The sequence below is a fragment of the Capricornis sumatraensis genome, chromosome 21, assembly GCF_032405125.1.
Source record: "Capricornis sumatraensis isolate serow.1 chromosome 21, serow.2, whole genome shotgun sequence".
Lineage (NCBI taxonomy): Eukaryota > Metazoa > Chordata > Mammalia > Artiodactyla > Bovidae > Capricornis > Capricornis sumatraensis.
In genome coordinates this window covers 25,698,172-25,723,985 of record NC_091089.1, presented here as the reverse complement: position 1 = coordinate 25,723,985, position 25,814 = coordinate 25,698,172, and the positions used below count along the sequence as shown (strand labels likewise).

Here is a 25,814-nt window from a genome sequence, read left to right as displayed (position 1 = left end):
TACTATTTTCCTTGTGTCTCCTGGTACAGTAATGGCTCCACACGTGCTGTGAAAATTGCTGTAATTCCTTCAGAGTTGGAAGAAAATAGAAATATAGCCCCCTCATTTCACATGTGCAAAAACTGTGGCCTAAGCCAAATAGAGGGTAGATGAATTGCTAGGAACTCTCAGAACTTTAATTTAGTTTTTATTTTTATTTTTGGACAGTAAAATGGTTGCAACTTTTGGTTGGTCATTCCTCTTATTCTCAATTGACAAGAATTCTGAGAATTTTAACATAACAAACTAGCCCAAACAGTGCAAGTTAAAATATCCCACTTAACAGTAAAGGCACCAAACCTATAGATATTAATTTAAAAAAAAAACAGGATAAAAATGATGCTGACTAGGTTTTAAGGTTAAGTGTTACAGGATCTGAAAAAATAAATACTTTTCCTTTCTAAAGTCAGAATAGGGATACAGACCTTCTGGCTCATATATTATTTTTCTATAGTATGTCCCTGAATCTTGCTGTTGTTCAGTCACTCAATCATGTCCAACTCTTTGCAACGCCATGGACTGTAGCCCACCAGACTTCTTAAAAGAGAGCCAGTTTTAAAATTTTTCAGAAAAGTAATTGAAAATTAACATAAGACTGGAACTTGGGAAGAAGCAAAGAAATACCTGATATTCTCATAAACATCATCTAGCAGGAAAAGTCCTAAACAAAGGGATCCTGGCTTACTTCCATTCTTCCCTTCAGCCTGGTCAAACCCTGGATAACAGTTACGCTGTGGACTGTCAGAGACTGCGACATTTATAAGATATACACAAAATAATGCCTCAGTCATGACTTTCCTCTCTTTCCCAACATGGAGGCATTGGGGCAAGCAGAAGAAATTACATCCATAATTATAATTAGGACAATGATGGAGCTATGTTGATTGCCCTGCTTATCCTTCTACCTGGTACAAGATTAGTGATTGGATAAAGGAGAAATAGCATTATTCAAAAGTTGACCACAAGGCAAGCACTTCATGAATATTAACTGACTTATTTTACCATGCCACGTATATCATTATCTAAACAGGAGGGGGAAAAAAAAGCAAATAAGTGGCCCAAAGAGGCGCAGAGAGGAAGTACTAAATCTGAAATTTAAAACTGAGTCTGCTGGCTTCTGGTCTACTTTCTTGTAGCTGTAGCATATGCTTTCCATTCGGAATTAAATGAATGCAATTATTGGCAGCTATGTATGTGAGTAATACGTGTAAACTTACTGTTTCACACCACAAGTTACATGTGTATGGGTACATTTACACGTATATATGCAGACTGTTCTGTCTACTGAAAACACGGACTTTTCTCACTAGTTCCTGTATTTCTACCACTTGCTTCTATTTTAGCAAGAAAGAGCTTTGAAACTTTATCCTTTAATTGGACCCTAACTAAAGACACCTTTCTGGGAAACCAACTGTGCTTTAGCCTGTGACAAAATGCAAGAGATAAAAGACAACTGGAGAAGAGCTGTGTTTCCTGAAGGTGAAATTCAGACAATAGTTAAAGACTTCAGAAAAGTTAAGGACTGGAAGATAGCTTCCTGCATTCATGACTTTTTTTAAGCAACGTTACACAATTAATTTTGAAGCCACTTTACAAACTGCTAAGTACACTTGCATTCAATCTTCAGTAGAAAGATATATTTAAGTTCAAATGTAAGTAATATCTGAATGATTCACACTTCTTCTCTACTCTGTTAATATATATCATCAACTCAAAAACACTGAAGGAAACACATTCAATGCACCAATAAAGGTTTATACAGAGAGACAAATGAAAGGGAAAAATACCTAAAAGACAGTAGAATTCAACAATGACTGAAAAAATTATTTTTGATAGCCTTTACATATTCCTAAAATGTGTCATTTTATGTGGATTTTTAAAAAGAGCTCATAAGTAATAGAACACCCTCCAAATTTTATCTCTAGTCAGATCAGCCTGCAATAAAATTGAAGTTGTATAATGACTAGATATTTCAAGGAATGATATACTGCAGATAGGTAAAAACAAATGGCATTCAGAAGTTAATCCAATATTAAAGGACCACCATTTCCTGCAGAGTGAAAACACAGAAAAGATTTGCAAAAAAGGCAAAGTAAATAAAATGACCACTAAATCTATTGGTAATATTATTAAGACAATATGACAGGTTTTAATGATTAGTTGTATAAGTATAGTTTCTTGGCCATGTAGCATAAGGGAGAAAAGGAAAGTCAATAAACATAATCATGCATGCTCTATGAGCCAATGTGTTAGAAATAGAAAATAATCTTAATGGGAACCATTATAATTGCAGTAGGTATCTAGCTAATTTTACCAGTGACCAGCCAAGTCCAGTATTAGCACTGAGAACTAAATTCTGACCCAACAGTCTAGGGCCCTAACAGCCCTAAACCATTTCCTTTCCAATTACATTTAGTGTGATGTCCCATTAGCTGAACACTTATATTAACTTTTAACATTAGACTTAAATTCATTATAGAGTCATGTGTACAGTTTTGCTGGCAATGCAGCAGTGTTTGTGTTTTTTCTTCCCCTATGATGTATGATTACTCCATAAAATGGAAATGTTTTCTAATTAGGATTCAATAGAGAGATACCAGAAGGCAAAAGATTAGGCCAGAAGAAATTTTTGTGATATTAGGAAAAGGTGAGAATACTTTAATTGCAAAAACAAAAATTAAATTTGGCAAAGAGAAGGATCTTCAAAAAGGACATTCTCAAGAGGGAACGGGTGATGCTTCAGACATTATTAGTATGTTCAAAGTTGGTATCTATCTCTACTCCAAAATGCAGAAAATGTCTCCAAAATGTTAACGCAAAATGATATATATTGGAAATGTATTTCCCAATTTACTAGAAGGTTTTAGCATGCTTTATGGCAGTAGATCAGATTCTCTACATTTAGTAAAACATAGGATGAGAGATTTGGGTCTATGATCTATTTTTATTTTAATTGAAAGTCTCTAGTAAATGCACTTCAAAGATTAAATCACTTTCAATTGCTTTTGGCACCTACACAGATTTGGCTGTCATATGATTACTGACAATGAAGCTACTTGGGCTTTTTGTTGGTTTGCTTTCATTTAATACAATTGAACTTATGTATTCCTACCTTACAAAGTCCTATCAAGTTCAGGTAGCTATTTTGTAAAAATGAATTATCATTACCATAAGAATACAGTTAGTGATATTAGTAGATCAGTATATAATTTTTTCTCCTATTAGTATCTAGAGATACAGCCCTGGCTTAGGAGACAGGCAAAATGAGTATGTTCAGTAATATTAGTTTGCACGAAAAAAATTTAAGAAGCTAGATCATTGTCATTAGTCATGATAAAAATGTCTCCTAGGATATGTAAGTCAAAAGAAAGTTTATGTGGCAGAATTATGTAAGGAAACTTACAAAAGTGCCTGCCCACAAACCATGCAATCTGGAAACAGCCAAGAAACAAAACCATAGAGAAGGAGAGATAAATACAACATGTATTAGGGGTTATTATGCAACTAAGATTCAATATGATCCTGGAAATATAGCAAAAAATAGTTATGGAAAAGAAGCTATTTCTTATGCTCAGTAGCTAATTTTCAAACATATGTACCTGTATTTGAAACTTTGAGCATTTCACACATTTTTCTGTATCTGAAAAAAAAATGGATCCAGACTGATATTGTGTATAAATATAGCTGAAAACAGTTAATATAAAGGTAGCCAAAAGCAAAGTTCAATAAGAATCATAAAAAAAGGATATTGTTCTGATTGCTGATAAAGTATTTCTGATGTACACTTGCTCATATTGGAAAAGAATGATTTACTGTTCAATTTTCCTAGAAAGGATGAATTATCTATAGTAAGATGATTTCATAAAATGTTTAATTAAATTAAAAACTAGAATAAAATGTTTAGATCAAACAGTAAGTATAATTAGAAACTTTAGAAATAATATATAACTTCATTTTGACAGTAAATATTTCAAAGTCTAACAGTTAATTAAATCTGTTTCTAGATAATTTACAACAAAAACATTATATATTTTCATTTTTAATTGATCAAGGGCATTAGACTATAAAAATAACACATTTTAAAAATAATCTATACTGGAAAATTAAGAAATGCATACCCTTCAGGGTAAATGTATTTAATACAAGGCAATATAAGAAGAGGACATAAAATTTTCTTATTCATGTGATTATAAGTGTTAAATAAGAAATACCCAAACATATTGATATGATTTGAAGGGGAAGGACAGTTAAGACAATAGTGGTAGTAAAAAGTTCATCTGTTCCAGTACATAATTCATATTGTATGATTTGAAAATATATTATGTATTGAACATATAACACAAATAATCCTCCCATGTGGGCATTTAACTGGGACTAACCACATTGTATGCTTATCTTTAAAAAAAAATGATAACGCTAAAAACACATTTGAACTATATGAAACAAACTTAGTGAACATACAACAAAAATAAAATCAGTAATAATAATAGTTTAAATGCTGGGTATGACCATGATACAGTAAAATTTATGTTGAAAATAAAATATTCATAATTATTTAACCCAACTTTCACAAGCATACAATATCAAATTTCAAAATGCATGCCTTTTTTTCTCTGTTATTTTAATTTCTTAACTTACTGCTTTGTAAGTTCTCTTTTGTCCAGCATGTTTCCGAATTTGTTCTCCATTTGGCCCTGTTTCCACATGCATTGAATAGATAATGTCAAAGAAATCTTCAACCACAGCTACCCGCCGCAAAGATAGCTTCTCATCTACCCCTACGCCATCCTGTAAACAAAACCAGAAAAAAAGGCATAAGATTAATAAAGATGTATTAAATACATAAGATTAACACATAAGTTTCATTATACAAAAGCATTTTGATAAACCGAACCAAATAATCTAGATAGGAAAATTGAAAATGTGATTGAATATCTCGTTTTATACTTTATTTACATATAAAACTTTAAGAAACGCGAAAAAGATATTTGGCAGATTTAATCATGCCAACAAAGGTCCGTCTAGTTAAGGCTATGGTTTGTCCAGTAGTCATGTATGGAAGTGAGATTTGGACTATAAAGAAAGCTGAGCACCAAAGAATTGATGCTTTTGAACTGTGGTGTTGGAGGAAACTCTTGAAAGTCTCTTGGACTGCAAGGAGAGCCAACCAGTCCACCCTAAATGAAATCAGTCCTAAATATTCATTGGAAGGACTGACGCTGAAGCTGAAACTCCAATACTTAGGCTTCCTGATGCAAAGAGCTGACTCATTTGAAAAGACTCTGATGCTGGGAAAGATTGAAGGCGGGAAGAGAAGGGGATGACAGAGGATGAGATGGTTGGATGGCATCACTGACTCAATGGACATGAGTTTGAGTAAACTTTAGGAGTTGGTGATGGACAGGGAGGCCTGGTGTGCTGCAATCCATGGGGTTGCAAAGAGTCGGACACAACTGAGCAACTGAACTGAACTATATCATACTTAACCATTAATGCAATCTTTTAAATTTTGCAGTGACTTAATTGTAACTTTCTTAAACAGTATAACTTTCTTAAATTATTCTAAAATATATTATTAAGGCCTAGTATTTTATTGCAATAATTTCTTTCAGATATTGATTCATTTATCTAATCAATATCTATTGTGTCCCTGGGTACTGGACATTGTTATTAGAGAAATGAAAGAAATAATATGAAACCTCTACCCATAATATCATAGAGTCTAGGAAAGAAAATTCATCCATTCTTCTATCCACATTAGACTAAGGGATAGTATGTGTTAAAGGTTAAAACTGTGAGCTCCAGAGATTATCTAGGTGTAAACTTTGAATCATCCACTCAGAAGTTGTGTATTTTGTGCATATCACCTAAACCTCTCTGAATTTGTTTTCTTACCCATAAAATAGGGATATTAGAGCTTACTTACCAGAACTGTAATCGTTAAATGAAATAATGTATGTACAGGATATAACCCAGTGTTTGCCATTTAGTGAACAGTCAGTAATTTGTGGCTTTTGCCATTCTCATGATCATGATAAAAATATAAGTACTAGGGCAATTCAGAGAATAAAGATGTCATCTCTGACTAAAGCACCTTCATAGAAGAAACAGAATTTGACAGTTTGCTGAAGCAGGGGATGCATCATGGCAGAGAGAAAGGCCACAAGGAGCCAAAAGTTCCCATACATGATTGAGAAGAGTAAATAGTAAGCTTTGAATGAGATAAGAAATAAATTTAATCTTATGGCTCCACCTGAAAGAATTCACTACTTCTGAGTGGAGAATCTCAAGTACCACTGATTTCTAGAGTACCCATTTTTAACCTTTAACCCTTAGCCTAATATTGATGACATCATGTACATTTTTATTTCTGAAGTGAAAGGTTTTCCTACTTACAAATATACACACACACACATTCAGACAGTGTTCTTATTCAAACCTTATTCAACCTGAAGTAACACTGCATTTCCATCAGTGCTGGCACACAACAGAAGAAGGTGATTAACCCGAGCAAAATCATTACGTAGTCAATGAGTCAAATGGCAAAGCCTCTTTGAACAGTAGTGCCAGAAGACTAAGCTCACTGCAAAACTGAAAGCAAATTCATGATGTTTTTTGTTAGTTTGGTTTTATTTTATTGATTTGTTTCTGGTTTATAATAGATCTCAGAAGCAGCAGTGCCTAAAGCAGGATATTAAATAACTATATATATAAAGTTTTCTATATGGCCAACTGCTGAGTTTTCCATATTTCCTGGCATATTGACTGCAGCACTTTCACAGCATCATCTTTCAGGATATGAAACAGCTCCACTGGAATTCCATCACCTCCACTAGCTTTGTTTGTAGTGATGCTTTCTAAGGCCCACTTGACTTCACATTCCAGGATGTCTGGCTCTAGGTGAGTGATCATACCATCGTGATTATCTGGGTGGTGAAGATATTTTTTGTACAGTTCTTCTGTGTATTCTTGTCACCTCTTCTTAACATCTTCTGCCTCTGTTAGGTCCCTACCATTTCTGTCCCTTATCGAGCCCATCTTTGCGTGAAATATTCCCTTTGTATCTCAAATTTTCTTGAAGAGATCTCTAGTCTTTTTCATTCTATTGTTTTCTTCTATTTCTTTGCATTGATCACTGAGGAAGGCTTTCTTATGTCTCCTTGCTATTCTTTGGAACTCTGCACTCAAATGGGTATATCTTTCCTTTTCTCCTTTGCTTTTCACTTCCCATCTTTTCATAGCTATTTGTAAGGCCTCCTCAAACAGCCATTTTGGCTTTTTGCATTTCTTTTTCTTGGGGATGGTCTTGATTCCTGTCTCCTATACAGTGTCACGAATCTCCACCCATAGTTCATCAGGCACTCTATCAGATCTTGTCCCTTAAATCTATTCTTCACTTCCACTGTATAGTCATAAGGGATTTGATTTAGGTCATACCTGAATGGTCTGGTGGTTTTCTTCACTTTCTTCAATTTCAGTCTGAATTTGGCAATAGGAATTCATGATCTGAGCCACAGTCACCTCCCGGTCTTGTTTTTGCTGACTGTATAGAACTTCTCCATCTTTGGCTGCAAAGAATATAATCAATCTGATTTCAGTGTCGACCAGCTGGTGATGTCCATGTGTAGAGTCTTCTCTTGTGTTGCTGGAAGAGGGTGTTTGCTATGACCAGTGCATTCTCTTGGCAGAACTCTATTAGCCTTTGCCCTGCTTCATTCTGTATTCCAAGGCCAATTTACCTGTTACTCCAGGTGTTTCATGGCTTCCTACTTTTGTATTCCAGTCCCCTATAATGAAAAGGACATCTTTTATGGGTGTTAGCTCTAGAAGGTCTTGTAGGTCTTCATAGGACTGTTCAACTTCAGCTTCTTCAGCATTACTGGTTGGGGCATAGACTTGGATTACTGTGATATTGAATGGTTTGCCTTGGAAACAAACAGAGATCATTCTGTCATTTTTGAGATTGCATCCAATTACTGCATTTCAGACTCTTTTGTTGACTATGATGGCAAAGAAAGGCAATGCCAAAGAATGCTCAAACTACCTCACAATTGCACTCATCTCACATGCTAGTAAAGTAATGCTTAAAATTCTCCAAATCAGGCTTCAGCAATACATGAGCAGTGAACTCCCAGATGTTTAAGCTGGTTTTAGAAAAGGCAGAGGAACTAGAGATCAAATTACCAACATCCTCTGGATCATTGAAAAAGCAAGAGAGTTCCAGAAAAACATCTATTTCTGCTTTATTGACTATGCCAAAGCCTTTGACTGTGTGGATCACAATAAACTGTGGAAAATTCTGAAAAAGATGGGAATACCAGACCACCTGACCTGCCTCTTGAGAAACCTATATGCAGGTCAGGAAGCAACAATTAGAACTGGACATGGAACAACAGACTGGTTCCAAATAGGAAAAGGAATACGTCAAGGCTGTATATTGTCACTCTGCTTATTTAACTTCTATGCAGAGTACATCATGAGAAACACTGGGCTGGAGGAAACACTGGCTTGAATCAAGATTGCCAGGAGAAATGTCAATAACCTCAGATATGCAGATGACACCACCCTTATGGCAGAAAGTGAAGAGGAACTAAAGAGCGTCTTGATGAAAGTGAAAGATGAGAGTGAAAAAGTTCGCTTAAAGTTCAACATTCAGAAAACTAAGTTTATGGCATCCGATCCCATCACTTCATGGTAGATAGATGGGGAAATGGTGGGAATAGTGGCTGACTTTATTTTTTTGGTCTCCAGAATCACTGCAGATGGTGATTGCAGCAATGAAATTAAAAGATGCTTACTCCTTGGAAGGAAAGTTATGACCAACCTAGACAGCATATTAAAAAGCAGAGACATTACTTTGTAAACAAAGATCCGTTTAGTCAAGGCTATGGTTTTTCCAGTCATGTATGGATGTGAGTTGGACTGTGAAGAAGGCTGAGTGCCGAAGAATTGATGCTTTTGAACTGTGGTGTTGGAGAAGGCTCTTGAGAGTCGCTTGGACTGCAAGGAGATCCAACCAGTCCATCCCAAATGAAATCAGTTCTGAGTATTCATTGGAGAGACTCATTTTGAAGCTGAAGCTCCAATAATTTGGCCGCCTGATGCAAAGAACTGACTCATTTGAAAAGCCCCTGATGCTGGGAAAGATTGAAGGCAGGAGGAGGAGGGGACAACAGTGGATGAGATAGTTGGATAGCATCACCAACTCGGTGGACATGAGTTTGAGCAAGCTCCGGGAGATAGACAGGGAAGCCTGGCACGCTGCAGTCCACGGGGTCGCAAAGAGGTGGACTTGACTGAGCAACTGAACTGACTGCACTGATCTTGAGAAAGCATAACAGAGCTGAAGGTATCGGGCTCCCTGACTTCACCCCATACTACAAAGCTACAATGGTCAAAACAGCATGAAACTGGTAGAAAAACAATATTACAATCACCAGGGAAGCAAGATATATATATGATATACATACACATAATAGTGCGCTCCTCAGCCATAAAGATGAATGAGATGTTGCCGTTTGCAAAAACATGGATGGACCTAGACAGTATTATATTAAGTGAAATAATTCAGAGAATGACAAATACCCCGATTTCACTTATATGCAGAATCTAAAAAATAAGTGAACAAACATAACAAGATAGAAACAGAGTCACAGACACATAGAACAAGGAGGTGATTGCCAGAGGGACATGGGGTAAGGGATGAGTGAAACAGGTGAGATAAATCAAGAGGTATAAACTGCCAGTTACAAAATAAATGAGTTACAGCATGGGAAATACAGGCATAACAATGTAATATCTTTGCATATGAACTAGTCTTATTGTGGTGATCATTTTGTAATGTATAGAAATACTGAATCATGAGATATGCACCAGGAGCTAACATAATGTTATAGGTCGTTTATACCTCAAAAAGCAAATAAGCAAAGTCACAGAAAAATAAATTAGATTTGTGGTTACTTGAGAAGGGTGGGATAAGGGGAACTGATTGGTGGTTAAAAGGTACAAACTCCCAGTTATAAGCCCTAGGGATATAATATACAATATGATTAATATAATTAACACTGAGAATGTTATAAAAGAGCTTTGATCACAAGGAAAACTATTTTTCTCTTTCTTTTACTTTACATATGAGATAATGGATGTTCACTAATTGCAGTCATTTCACAATGTATATAAGTCAAATTATTTTGCCTTGCACCTTAAACTTACAGTGCTATTTATCAATCATATCTCAGTAATACTGGATGAGCCCCCCCCCCAAATATTACAAATCAGAGACCTGTCTTTCTACACTAAGTAACTAGAAAATGAGTAAAGTAAAACCAAGCAGAAGGGGAAAATATTTTTTAAAAGAGACAAATTAAAGAGAATAGAAAAAAATAGACAAGATCAGCAAAATCAAAGATTAGCCTTAGAAAAAGTTTCCTAATTGACAAAAATTTAGCTTTACTGACCAAGATAAAAAGGGAGAAGACACAAATTACTAACTCAGGATATTAAGAGGAATACTCCTACTGACATCACAAAAATAACTGTATGCTAACAAATTAAATAAACACAAAAGATGAACAACTCCTACAAAGATACAAATCATTAACATTAAAAATAGAAAATTTAAATAGGTCTGTCACAAGTAAACAGATAAAATTAGTAATAAAAAATCTTTTCACAAGGAAAGTACAAGTTCAGAGGGTTTTACTAGACCAAATAATCAAAAAATTAAGCTGATTCATCACAAATTCTCCTAGAAAAATCTATAAGAAAATACTTCTAAAATCACTTTATGAGGTCAGAATTACCTTTATATCAAAAATATTGGGTTAGCCAAAGTGTTCATTTTTAGTGAATTCTTGTGTGGGCATTTTAATATTGAAAACATAAAAAATTTTTTTGGCAAATTATGCTTAATTATTTCAAGAAATGTAAAAATGCACCTGGAATGCATGTCAAAAATGGTTTGCAAAGGTTCATGCTGGAGATTTCTCACTGGATGTTTATCCACAGTCAAGTAGACTAGTTTAAGTTGACAGCAATTAAATCAACTGAAGGAAAGTTTTGGCCAATGCACTTAATATATCACAAAGAAAAACACCTCAACAAAATACTAATTAATAAAATTCAAACATATATATAAATAATTATGTACCATAATCAAGTAGGATAATACCAGATAGTTTAATACAAGAAAATGAATTAATGTGATATACCATATTAATAGAATAAAGGACAAAAGCATATGATCATCTCAACAGATGAAGAAAAACATTTGACAAAAGCAACACCCTTTTTGACAAAAACTCAGTAAACTAGGAAAAGAAAGGAATCCTCAATCTGATTAAGGGTATCTTTAAAAACCTCACACTAACATCTTATTTAATGGTGAAAGACTGAATGCTTTTCCCTCTAAGAACAGGGCAAGACAAGAATGTCTGCTCAAGCCACTTCTATTTAACATTGTATTGAAGCTTCTAGTCAGGTCAATTAGACAAGTAAAAGAAAGAAAAGACACCTATAGACTGGAAAAGAGGAAATAAAAATATCTCAATTTGCAGATGACATACTCTTGTATATAAAAAAATCCTAAGGAATTCACTAAATAACTGTTGGAATTAATAAATCAATTTTTCAAAGGTAAGATTCAAAATCAGTACATAAATATCAAATGCATTTCTGTTCATTAGCAATGAACAACCCAAAAACAAACTAGGAAATATAATTTTATTTATGATGGCACCTAAAAAATAGAATGCTAGGTATAAGTTTAGATTTAATAATGTTATAGTTAACAAAATAAGTGCAAAACTTGTATACTGACAGGTACAAAACACTATTTATAAGAAACTTTAAAGTATCTAAATTGAGGGCAAGAGGAGAAGGGGATGACAGAGGATGAGATGGCTGGATGGCATCACCGACTCGATGCACATGAGTTTTGGTGAGCTCCGGGAGTTGGCAATGGACAGAGAGGTCTGGCTTGCTGTGATTCATGGGGTCACAAAGAGTTGAACATGACTGAGTGACTGAACTGAATGGAACTGACTAAAATGTATGTATCCCATTTTCATGGATCAGAAGGCTTAATATTGTTAAGATGGCAATACTCCAAAACTGATTTACAGAATAAATGTAATTGCTTTAAAAGCTACCTAGTTTTTTTTATAGAAATTGACATTAAAATGTATATGTACTGCACAGTACTAAGAAAAATTGAAATAATATTTTAAAAGAAGAAATTTGGAGATCTCACACATCTTGATTTCAAAACTTACTATAAATCTAAAGTGATAAACATAGCACTGTACCAGCATGAGAACATATATATAGATCAGTGGGATAGAATTGAGATTTCAAAGATAAAACTTTACACTTATTTTCAACTAAGTGTCCAACAGGAGTGACAAGATACTGCAATGGAGAAAGAATAGTCTTTTCAACAAATGGTGCTGAGACAACTAGATGGTGCTGGTGATCTAGTCACTAAGTCGTGTCCAACTCTTGTAACCCATGAACTGTAGCCTGCAAGGCTCCTGTCCATGGGACTTTCCGGGTAAGAATACTGGAGTGGGTTGCCATTTCCTTCTCCCAAGGATCTTCTGAAACCAGGGGTTGAACCCAAATCTCCAGCACTGCAGGTAGATTCTTCACCATTGAGCCACCGGGGAACGAGACAACTGGGTACCCAATCCAAAAGACTGAAGCAGCATCTCTATGTCACACAATGAAAATTAAATCACAATAGATCATAGATCTAAACATAAGAGCTAAAACTTTAAATGCTTACAAGAAAACAGGAGTATTTTTAACCTTTGGTAAGGCAAATTTTCTTAGTTATGAATCTTATTGCAAAAGCAACAAGAGAAACACTGATTAAAAAGAGCTCCACCAAAAAAAATTTTTAAGTCATCCACAAATAGTACAATCAAAAAAGTGAAATGACAACCAACAAAAATGGGAGAAAACATTTGAAAATCTTATATCTAGTAAGGGACTGTCATGTGAAATACATGAAAACACAACTCAATAATAGACAAATAATCCAATTAAAGGCTTGGTTTAAAAACTGAACAATTCTCTAGAGATGTTCAAATGGCTTCAAGGCACAAGAAAATATGCTCGACATCATTAGTAATTAGGGAAATTTAAATCAAAACCTCAATAGGATATTACCTCACATTCACTAGGGCTGTTATAATCAATAATAATAAGCATTGGTGAGAATAAAGATAAATTAGAACCCCCTTGCATTGCTGATAGGATTGCAAAATGATGCCACTGCTTTAGAAAAATTGGAAGCAACTTGGAAAATTAAACATAGACTTATCAGATGACTCAGCAAGTTTACATCCTTGTATAAATTCAAGACAAATGAAACCATACATTCACATAAAATACATTGTACATAGTATAGAAACATATTTATAATAGCCAAAAATATGAAACAATTCAAATGTCCCTGAACTGATGAATAGAAATAAAGTGCATTCATACAAGAAAGGCATACAGAGAAATAGGAAGAGATGAAATGTTGAATCATGGTATGACATGGATGAACCCAGAAGATACAGAGATAAGTAAGAGAAGCCAGTCACCAAAAAATCACACATTACATGATTTCTTCCATACAAATGGGCTTTCCTGGGTGGCTCAGATGATAAAGAACCTGCCTGTAATGCAGGAGACCTAGGTTTGATCCCTGAATCAGGAGAATCTCTTGGAGAAAGGAATGGCTCCCAAAAGGGCAAATTTGCATAGATACAGAGTAAATTCTTGGTTGGCTTAGGACTTGGGAGAAGAGAATGAGGATTGACTGCCCATCCGTCCAAGTATCTTTTAGAAGACAAAAATGCTCTAAAATTAGTTGACAGTGATATTTTTATGCCCTTGTTATTATTGTTCAGTTGCACAGTTGTGTCTGACTCTTTGCAACACCATCAAGGACTGCAGCACGCCAGACTTCCCTGTCCTTCACCATCTCCCAGAGTTTGCTCAAACTCATGTCCATTGAGTCAGTGATGCCATCCAACGATTTCATCTTCTGTTGTCCCCTTCTCCTCCTACCCTGTATTTACCAGCATCAGGATCTTTTCCAGTCAGTCAGCTCTTTGCATCAGGTGGTCAAAGTATTTGAGTTTCAGCTTCAGCATCTGTCCTTCCAATGAATATTCAGAGTTGATTTCCTTTAGGATTGACTGGTTTGATCTCCTTGCTGTCCAAGGGACTCTCAAGAGTCTTCTCCAGCATCATAGTTGAAGGCATCAATTATTTGACACTCAGCCTTTTTGACTGTCCAGCTCTCACATCCATACATGACTACTGGAAAAACTATAGTTTGATTATACAGACCTTTGTAGGCAAAGTGATATCTCTGTTTTTTGAATATGATGTCTAGGTTTGTCATTGCTTTTCTTCCAAGGAGCAAGCATCTTTTAATTTCATGGCTGCAGTTACCATCCACAATGATTTTTAAGCCCAAGAAAATAAAATCTGTCACTGCTTCCATTGTTTCCCCATCTATTTGCCATGAAGTGGTAGGACTAGATGCCATGATCTTAGTTTTCTGAATGCTGAGTTTTGAGCCAGGTTTTTCACTCTCCTTTTTCACCTTCAAAAGGCTCTTTAGTTCCTCTTCATTTTCTGCTATAATGGTGGTGTCATCTGCATATCTGAAGTTATTGGTATTTCTCCCGGCAATCTTGATTCCAGCTTGTGATTCATCCAGCCTGGGGCATTTCCCATGGTGAACTCTGCATGTAAGTTAAATCAACAGGATGACAGTATACAGCCTTGACGTGCTCCTTTCCCAATTTTGAACCAGTCCATTGTTCCAAGTCAGTTCTAACTGTTGCTTCTTGACCAGCATACAGGTTTCACAGGAGGCAGGTAAGGTACCTATGAATCATTTATAACCCTATGAAAAGGCTAAAAAATTGAATTGTACACTTTAAATGAATGGATTGTACAGTATGTGAATTATATCTCAATAAACCTGTTAAAAGATGTGGTCTCCAACAGTTTTGGATTCTGAGTTTAAAGATGTAAAAAAATATAGGAAGAGAATCTTATATAATACAAATTGAAACAGTCTGCAAATGTCTGAATGTCCAATGCAAACAGCTCAGTCACCAAGGCTTATAGCAATGTATTGCTAAGTGTTTAACAGCTGTCTCATAAAAATATATAATACATATGGTTATTTTAAGTTTTAATGATATAAAAGATGTATAGCATGTAATTTATAAACAGTAATAAAATAAACAATATTTTCTACTGTAAATTCCATGAGACAATAAGTTTCATGAGCTAATACAACCTAGCTCCTGGATTTCATTATTTTATTTCATTCAGGATAAGTGAATGACATATTTAATGATTTAAGTGAATATTTTATAGTATTGTTCCTATGGTCAACCACTGACCAAAAAGCTTCTGCAAACATAACCTTAAAAAATTAGCTGACCTACCATGTCACTTGAGGGTGCTATAAAAATATACTAGTTTTGAAAAACCTTTATGTTAATATAATACCAAAACTAACCAGTTTTCTAAACTGAGTCTGTGATGGCAAATATGTGTTTTTCAAAAAGATTAGTTTTTAATGTCCTTATTATATTATATTAATATTAAAACTATATTTAGGGAAAACAATGGTTAAGCTCAAAAATGAGCCATCCTCACTTAACTTTCTGTTAGCTTACTGATTGCAAATGGTGAGATGATACACATATACATAAAAATTTAAAGCAATCACATGAAATTAATAAATGAGAGGCATGAAGCTTAGAGATGCCAACATTATTATGATGAAATCAAAATGTCATTCCTATTAAAAGACTATCACACAGTTCTACATATCTCTTCTTGGCATTACAGGATCTATTGTAAAGATACTATTCCTGGATGACAAATTCAACTACTGAAATTCCTCATTTCCAACTACATTACAGGGCCAGAGAAGAAAAACTGATAAAAAAAAAAAAGAACCACTGTGGGCTATATTTCTCTCCTTCAATCCTTCCTGACTTCCATTCTCCACAGGAGACTGTATCAGCTTGGGAGGTAATATGGCAAGAAATAGATACAACTGATACTAGGATATCACTGAAACATACTATTTAGATAAAAACAGGAGCATTTATCAGAGTTTCCCACTCAATTAAAAATAATTTAAAGTCCAATTTTTGATACAAATATAACATCTGCTGAAATAGTTTTCTTTTAAATTATAACTGAGAATTCAAACTAAGATCAATAAAGTACATTTACTGTCTAGGAATCAATGATTTAAAATAATCACCTTCCATCCTTCAGTTCAGAGAAGGCAATGGCACCCCACTCCAGTACTCTTGCCTGGAAAATCCCATGGACGGAGGAGCCTGGTAGGCTGCAGTCCATGGGGTTGCTAAAAGTCGGACACGATTGAGCGACTTCACTTTCACTTTTCACTTTCATGCATTGGAGAAGGCAATGGCAACCCACTCCAGTGTTCTTGCCTGGAGAATCCCAGGGGCGAGGGAGCCTGGTGGGCTGCCATCTGTGGGGTCGCACAGAGTCAGACACGACTGAAGCGACTCAGCAGCAGCAGCATCCTTCAGTTCAACAGTTATAAAACAGGTATTCTAACTGGTCTAACTGGTAAATCATTTTTATAAGCTAATTAATGAGATAGGTAGCAACTTTAGTGAAATATCTATAAATAAAAGCAGTATAAAGGGCTGCCAATCCATAAACAACAAATAAAACATAATAAAGAGTGAAATAAATACAAAATCTGCAACTCTCAATTTTTATGAGGAGAAGGAAATGGCAACCCACTCCAGTGCTCTTGCCTGGAAAATCCCATAGACAGAGGAGCCTGGCAGGCTACAGGTCACAAAGAGTCGGACACGACTGAGAAACTTCACTTTAAACTCAAGAATTCACAGAGAACATCTATAAATCATCTAATCTAATCATCTAACGAGTTACCCTCATTCCTATCTTGTTTTGTTGACTCCATAAGCTCACTTCCTACTGGCAGGTTACTGGTCCCAGGCTTTAAAGAGTGATGAGGGATGAAATAAGAGGAACGTTTGGTATGTAAAGACTGAGTGACAGTCACTCAGTCATGCCTGACTCCCATAGACTGTACAGTCCATGGAATTCTCCAGAGCAGTATCCTGGAGTGGATAGCCTATTCCTTCTCCAGTGGATCTTACCAACCCAGGAATCGAACCAGGGTCTCCTGCATGGCAGGTAGATTCTTTTTTCTAATTAATTTATTTTTTAATTGAAGGACAATTGTGTTGTTTTCTGTCAAACCTCAACATGAATCAGCCATAGGTATGCATATAATCCCTTCCTCTTGAACCTCTCTCCCATCTCCCTCCCCATCCCACACCTCTAGGTTGATACAGAGCCCCTGTTTGAGTTTCCTAAGACATATAGCTGCAGGCAGATTCTTTATCAACTGAGCTATTAGGAAAGCCTGAAGTTTTATTTGTTTGCCTGTGCTGGGTCTTAGTTGTCATGCGGGATCTAGTTCCCTGACCAGGAATCAAACCCCAGCCCTCTGCATTGGGAGCACAGAGTCTTAACCACTGGACCACAAGGGAAGTCCTGTAAAGGCTGAAAGGTATCCCAAACATGGCTTACTGCAACTACCTAAGGAAGGTGGAATATAGCTCTGCAGAAGAGATGCAATCAGAAAGCCGAGGTGTGGGGCAGTACAAAGAGATACAGGTCTTAGGAATTCACCTCTACTATATGCAAGATACTACAAGAGATCTTTAGCTAATTTCTTTTAACAACTTATAAGATGTATTTCCCTTCCTGAAAGTGTGTGATCTATAACTGAAAGTTTTAAGGAAGTATGCCGAAAGAGACTATAATTAGTAAAGTACAATAAGGCCAATATGCTCCCAAGGCTGGCTCCCAACCTTGGCTACACATTGGGATCTCCTAGTGAACTTTAAGATATAGCCTGATACCTAGGTTCCTGCCACAGGGAATGTAACTAGATAGGCATGGGTTTTTAAAATATCTCCCTCTGTAATTGTGATGTACAGCCATGGTTGAGGAATCAGGAGAGGGATGAATTATAGGTGAGAATGTGAAGTGAATGCTGAGCTCATGAACATCAGACTCCATAGTCATTTATTACTTTACATGCAGTGGGAAACCATTCAAGGATTTTTTAACATGAGAATTCCAAAACAGATTAGTGCCTTAAAACAATTCCTGTAATAGGAAAATGTAAAGTACTAAAATCCCAGTAAACAAAGAAGGCAGTAGCAAGAGGAGAAAGGAAAGCAAAGTTGAGAGAAGATTCCAGAAAGTAAAGTTCAGCCATTGTTGGTGACTGCTTAAAAATAAGGGTGAGTCGAAGAAAGGAATGAATGGTTTTAAAAGAAGAGCAGAGAAGTGAATGAGACCAAAAAAAAAAAAAAAAGTGGGGTTGTGTATAGAATAGAATGAAAGGGAGAAGCTGGTAGATGAAGCAGAAGCCACAGGGCTGAGGATGGAGGAAATGATCTGCACAAGAGCCGCAGTGTCCTAAGCCTGCCCTGCTCAAGTGGATCCCACGAGTGTGGTACCCATGTGGTCCTTTACCTTATAGTTACTCCTGGGTCTGACAAGGTTGCTATTCCCAGTTTACATACAGGACACGAGGCTCAGGGACTACAAGGAACTTTCTCAGATCACTGGATTGTGCTAGGATACAAAGCCACAGCTCCAGAGAGCAAGCAGTTATCCCTATGAAGAGGAAAAGTGACATGAAAATACCCATTCCCACTCGTTTTGTTTCCATCCTTATTTCAATTATATCTGAACCTGACAGCAATTACAAACAAATAAAGCAAAGAAACATTTGATGTCATAGCTAGTAACGCCTGACTAATCATTCAAAACTGCATAATTATTATAAGATCACCCATCTCCACTCTTATTCAAGCAGAATGTGCTAATTATCAAAGAGGCCATCTGCAGTCCTAAACTCTCTCTCTCTCTTTTTTTTTTAACCTAGGGGAAGATCTTGCCATGTGGCTCTCAGGGCTTTGGTTCACTCTGTATATTTAAAAACAAAAAACAACAAAGAATCTGATAAAATGATTTACAAGAGGCCTTCAATTGAAAAATAACTGATTTTTATGTACTGATTATTGAAGAAATTATTGAAGAAATTCACCCTACTTACATGTGAAATATAGTGAGTTTAAAAATGAAATTAAAAAACTGAATTGGTGGCATTTTTAGCTAACATCTTCTAAAAGGTTTGAGTTACTGTGTTTTAAAAAGGAAAATAACTACATACAGAATTTTAAGCAAACAATATTTCAGAGAAAAGACAGTACAAAGGAAATGTATTTTAAAAAGAAAAATACAGTATTTCAACATAAAATACTTCAACCTAAAGTACTTCAACCTAAACAAATACATTTTTGTGAAAGGCAGACCTCTACAAAATTTAGTAATTTTGTACCAGCCATTTATTTTCAAAAAATAGACAAAATTTAATTCTACTTCTTTCCAAAATTGATGATTTACCCAAGAACACAGCTTTGAATTCCAAGGTTATGTTTCTTCAATGAGAAGATAATTATAATTATTTATGTGGAATATTCATTATCTCGGCTACACAAACAAAAGTCCAAGTGACTAGGAGGCCAGTCCCTGCCAGCACGAAGAAGTCAGGAAAAACATTGCTTTGCCATATGTTCGGATACTGGCAAAAGGAGCTTTCCTTGTCGGTACTGTCTAATAGGAAGGACTTTTCACTACTTCCCTGACAGATGTTGTTGCTGCCCTTGAAGCACAAATAATTAATTTCCAATTTTGAGGTTTTAGTTAACCAATTATCATTTAGACTGCATGCACCTTATTGTTTTTTTTCTTTATTCCATTGCATTTGTATTTACTAAATAGTCTATGCAGCAACCAACAAAAAGGTAAAAGCTAAAATTCCCTTCTTAACTGATTTAACATAAATTAACCATTCATCTGGAGATATCTGATCACTTGAGCTGTCTCTTTTAGTCATCACAGTGGACCATTCAGTATTTGGCTCTGATGTGAGAAGTTCAAATGCATCGTCTTGCACTTTCCCTTAACTAACAGTCACAATCATTACCTAAAAAGTGGTAAAATCCCTTCTATACTTTGGAGCTAAGAATTAGAGCAATGCAAATAAAAACTGACTTTTAGAGACACTGATACTCACAGCAAACTTAATGATAAAAAATTTAATACACCAAAAGATATATAGTGTCCATGGCCAATAACCTATGATGTATGAGTATGTTTGGAAGAAAGTGGTAACAAGAAACAAATCACTTAAAGCCTTTGGAGATAAGAAGGTTATTTTGGGGACTTCCCTGTTGGTCCAGCAGTTACGACTCTGTGCTCTCAATGCAAGGGGTTTGGGATTCAATTCCTGGTCAGGGAACTAAGATCCCACATACCACAGCTAAACCCATACAGCTAAGCCCATGTGCTGCAACAAAGACTCAGCGCAGCCAAATAAGTTATAAATTAAAAAAAAAAAGAAAGAAAGGAAAGTTATCTTTTGAGTCATAATTCCCCAGGGGTGGGGGTATCATCCAAACTTCTCAGCTTTCCCTGAAAATTCCATGACTCCAGTTTAGGAAAACTGAGAGTAGTGAGTTAGGTACATATGGCCACAAAGCAAGGATTTTTGTCCTTATTACAATCCAAGGAATTAAAATCCAGAAAGAAAATTTCTTCTCTTCTAAATTGATCAGAAGAGCTGCAACATGGTTTCATTAAAAAGTAAACATGATGATTTAGCTAGCAAGGTGTGTAAAAATGATCACTGTCAAAACTTTTCTATTACAATTACTCAAAACTTTCTATATGCTGTGCTATGATTATTACTATCATTATCATATTTTGATTAATGGTATGGACATCCCAGGGACGGTGGAGCCTGGTGGGCTGCCATCTATGGGGTCGCACAGGGTTGGACACAACTGAAGCGACTTAGAAGCAGCAGCAGCATGGACACCTAGATCAGCAATCTAAAATCCCAAATCATTCTCTTATCCAGTAATCAATTTAGACTGGCTTTCCAATCCACTTCTGCCCCCTTTCCTACTGGGCTCCTGATATTAGCTCAGTAAATGACTTTTGGTGTCTAGACCAGGAACTGCAGGTAGAGAATGACAACCCACTCCACTATTCTTGCCTGGAGAACTCCACGAACAGAGGGGCCTGGTGGGCTACAGTCCATGGGGTCGCAAACAGTCGGACATGACTGAGCCACTAACACTTTAAAATCCAAATCTATTTTTGATGATGGCTAACCTAGAATGTAAAGCCTTTATTTGGGTTGATAAGGAAGAGTACTTTTCTAAGTTGGCACTGTCTCCTCTGAACTCAAAAATATATGAGGCAACACGTGTACTGACTTAGACTCTGGCTTAGACTATAGAAACAGCATTTTATTTATCATTTTATCATTAATTTCTCTCTGTTCCAACCCACCCTCAAATGACTAAAATAACCTTCCTTAAAAGTGATCACCATATGAACTTATGATTTATAGATGTCTACCAGATTCTCAAGCCTATATGATAAAATTTTAAACTCCTTAATTTATTATACATAAATTTTCTTAATCTAATTCCAATTTACTAACCACAGCCCACTTTGTCTCTCACCATCCAACACAGGCTGATCACAAAGAGCTTTTCAGCTTTCCCTGAAAATTCTGTAAAACTCATGACTCATTAATTCCCCATGAGAACCTAAGCTTTCCTCAGGCAATGACTGAGCTTGTCTTTTTACTGCTATATCACAAGGACCTAGAATTGTTCCAAGTAGAGAATAAATGGACTATAATTTCCAAGTAGAGAATAAATGGACTATAATTTCTGAGTAGATTAATAAATTCAGGACTTAATAAATGAATATTACCTGTTTTCTCCCTACAATGAATTTCTTCAACTGGCAAACTCCTATTTACCCTTTAAAGTCTGTCTCAAATGTCCAGTGCCCATGAAGCTTTCCCTGACTCCTTACTGCTATGGTACTCACCGATTTCCCTGTGCCTCTACCTCCCTGTGTTCATTCTTCCTTTTAGCATTTAATACACTATTTGGGCTTTTTAATTTTATTAATAATTTATATATATAGTTAAGATGTTCAGATCTTAAGTATGACGTTCAATTAGTTAAGAAAAAGGTATCAAACAATAAACATTTTAATCAGCCTAGAGAATTTTCTCATAATCCTTCTTAGTCAATCCTTTCAAAGCAATGACTAATGATTTCAATCATTAGATGCTAATATTTTGCCCATTCCAAATGTTTATATAAGTGGGATCTTACACTATGTTCTTCTGTATTTGATTGTGTCTCATTTCTTTCATTTAGAATAATAATTTAGGGATCCGTTCATGGTGCTATATGCATGAGTAGTTACTTCTTTTTATTCGTGAATCATATCCCACTGCATGGCTAACTTACATTTTGTCCATTTTCCAGTTGATGGGCATCCAGATTGATTACAGCTTGGCACTATTTTGAGAAAAGATGCTATGTTGTATTTTGAATGATTTTTTTAAATTATTTTACTTTACAATATTGTATTGGTTTTTCCATACATTGACTTGAATCTGCCATGAGTGTACATGTGTTCACCATCCTGAGCCCCTCCTCCCACCTCCCTCCCCATCCCATCCCTCTGGGTCATCCCAGTGCACCACCCCCGAGCACCCTGTATCATGCATCAAACCTGGACTGGCGATTCGTTTCACATATGGTATTTTACATGTTTCAATGCCATTCTCCCATATCATCCCATCCTCGCCCCTTTCCCACAGAGTCCAAAAGACTGTTCTATACATCTGTGTCTCTTTTGCTATCTCGCATACAGGGTTATCGTTGTCTTCTAAATTCCATATATATTAGTATACAGTATTGGTGTTTTTCTTTCTGGCTTACTTCACTCTGTATAATAGGCTCCAGTTTCATCCACCTCATTAGAACTGATTCAAATGTATTCTTTTTAATGGCTAAGTAATATTCCATTGTGTATATGTACCACAGCTTTCTTATCCATTCATCTGCTGATGGACATCTAGGTTGCTGGCTATTATAAACAGTGCTGTGATGAACACTGGGGTACATGTGTCTCTTTTGATTCTGGTTTCCTCAGTGTGTATGCCCAGCAGTGGGATTGCTGGGTCATATGGCAGTTCTATTTCCAGTTTTTTGAGGAATCTCCACACTGTTCTCCATAGTGGCTGTACTAGTTTGCATTTCTACCAACAGTGTAAGAGGGTTCCCTTTTCTCCACAACCTCTCCAGCACTAGAAAGACTTAAATCTGCACACTACATCCAGAGAAGAGGCTTGGTGACAATTATTTAGAAATTTTAATACTTCTCAAGTTATTACAGCCCATGGCATCTAGTACTTGATCAGTCAAGTTGCAATTAGAGTATAAATTGTATTTCTGTAACCTGGACAAATTTGTAGAATCTCTTTGTTAAACAACTGGCTCATGCTATAGGTATCGGGAAGTAATACCACATTTGCCTCTGTGAGGCAAGCTACCATATTCCACCATATACTTCCTAAGTTTCCTTGCAGAATTCCTTAACATTTCCCTGAGCTTTGGCTTCCTTATCTGAAACATGAAGGTAATTATAGCACGCACCTGTTTAGCTTAACTTTAGAATTATTTGAACTTCACATGAAATTTAAAAAGCATTCCACCAATGTTAGTTGTTACTTCACTGTAGATAATATATGTGCTACACATATCTGACTAGGCTTTCACAAAAATAGTTTGGGGGATAGTTCAATAAAATACACAGGAAAAAGTAAAAGGTATCCAGAAATGCCAACACAATATTAAAGGAGAGCAAAATCAGAGAACTGACACTACCTGACTTTAGGATTATTATAAAGCAATAGTGATCAAAGCAGACAAACAGTACAAAGGTACAGAATATAAAGTGTAGAAATAAACCCACATAAATATAGTCGACTGGTCTTTGACAAAGTGCCAAAAGTAATACTATGGAGAAAAAAAAGTCTTTTCAACTAATGGTTTTGGAATAACTGGACATTTATATGATTTTAAAAAAGAATCTAGACACAGAACTTATATTCTTTACAAAAATTAACTCATACACTTAAGTGTGAAACTCAAAACTATATTCTTGGAAGATAATAAAGGGAAAAAAAAAACTAGATGACCCTAGGCATGGCACTGACTACACTAAGGGTAACAAATAATTGATAAGGTGGGCTTCACGAAATTAAAAAATGCTGCTTTGGGAAAGACACTATCAAGAGATTGAAAAGACAAGTCATAGATGGGAAGAAAATATTTGCAAAACATATCTGATAAACGATCCAAATATTCAAAGAACTCTTAAAATCAAACAATGAGAAAACCAACAACCTGAAATGGGAAAAAGACCTGAATAGATAGTTCATTGAATAAGATATATAGATGGAAAGCAAGTATATGCCATTAGGAAAATGCAAACTAAAATGATAAGATATCCCTAGATACTTATCGGAATGGCAAAATCTAGAACAATGGCAATGCCAAGTGCTGGTCAGGTTGTGGAGCAACAGGAGCTCTCATTTATTGCAGATAGGGATGCAAAATGGTACACTTTGGAAAAGCTTTTGGTCATTTCTTACAAAACTAAACATATTCTTACCATATGATTCAGTAATTACGCTCCTTGTTATTTATTCATAGGCGTTAAATACTAATGTCCATATAAAAACCTGTACATGTTGACAACAGTTTTATTCATAATTGTCAAAACTTGGAAACAACCAAGATATCCTTTGGCAGGTGAATGGACAATAAGTTGTGGTATATCCAGCACTAAAATGAATGGGCTGTCAAACCATGAAAAGACAAAAAGGAATCTTAAAATGCATACTACTAATGAAATAAGCCAATCTAAAAAGGCCATGCACTTTACTACATAAACTATATGACATTCTGGAAAAGGCAAAACTATGGAGACAGTAAAAGGATCAGTGGTTGCCATGGTTTCAAAGGGATGAAGGGACAAATAGGCAAAGCAAAGAGAATTTTTAGGGTGGAGAAGCTCTTCTTTAGAGTATCGTAATGATGGATATGGGCTTTTCAGGTGGTGCTAGTAGTAAAGAATCTGCCTGCCAATGAAGGAGATGTAAAAGATGCAAGTTTGACCCCTGGTTTGGGAAGATCCCATGGAGGAGGGCACGGCAACCCACTTTAGTATTCTTGCCTGGAGAATCCCATGGACAGAGGAGCCTGGCAGACAACAGCCCAAAGCGTTCAGAGTCAGACACGACTAAAGCAACTTAGCACACACATGATGGATATATATGTTTGTCAAAACCCATAACATGTATACCAAGAGTGAATCCTAATGTAAACTATGAATGCTGAATAATACTGATGTGTTAATGCAGGTTCAACAATTGTAACATATGCACTACTTTGTTGTGGAATGGTGATACTATCAGAGGCTGGACATGTGTGAGGACAAGGGGCATATGGGAAATTGCTGTATATTTTGCTCAATATTGCCATGAACTTAAAACTTATCTAAAATAACTTAAAATATATTTTAAATACTTTTTAATTTTATTAAACATATAAAATTTAAATCCTTTTGAGAGTGAAAGAGTGGGAAGTTATTCAAGGAGACCAAAGCCAGTTCAAGACATTTTTTGCAAAGTAATTTTGGCCAATTAAAAATCAATTGAAAATTCACAGAAAATTAAAATATAACAAAAATCTATTATATTTATT

The 25,814-nt window shown here is 35.7% G+C and overlaps 1 protein-coding gene across 5 annotated transcripts in view; it reads right to left on the bottom strand.

Moving 5' to 3' along the window:
* Positions 1–25,814, bottom strand: part of NOL4 (nucleolar protein 4) — a 470,394-nt gene that overhangs the window by 348,614 nt on the left and 95,966 nt on the right. For 4 of the 5 annotated variants that reach the window (XM_068993682.1, XM_068993685.1, XM_068993683.1 and 1 more), the window contains exon 2: positions 4,678–4,827. In XM_068993682.1, coding sequence (XP_068849783.1) covers positions 4,678–4,827 — 150 coding nt within the window. Of the gene's footprint in view, positions 1–3,638; positions 3,702–4,677; positions 4,828–25,814 lie in introns of all 5 variants that reach the window. The other variant, XM_068993684.1, reaches the window with a different exon arrangement.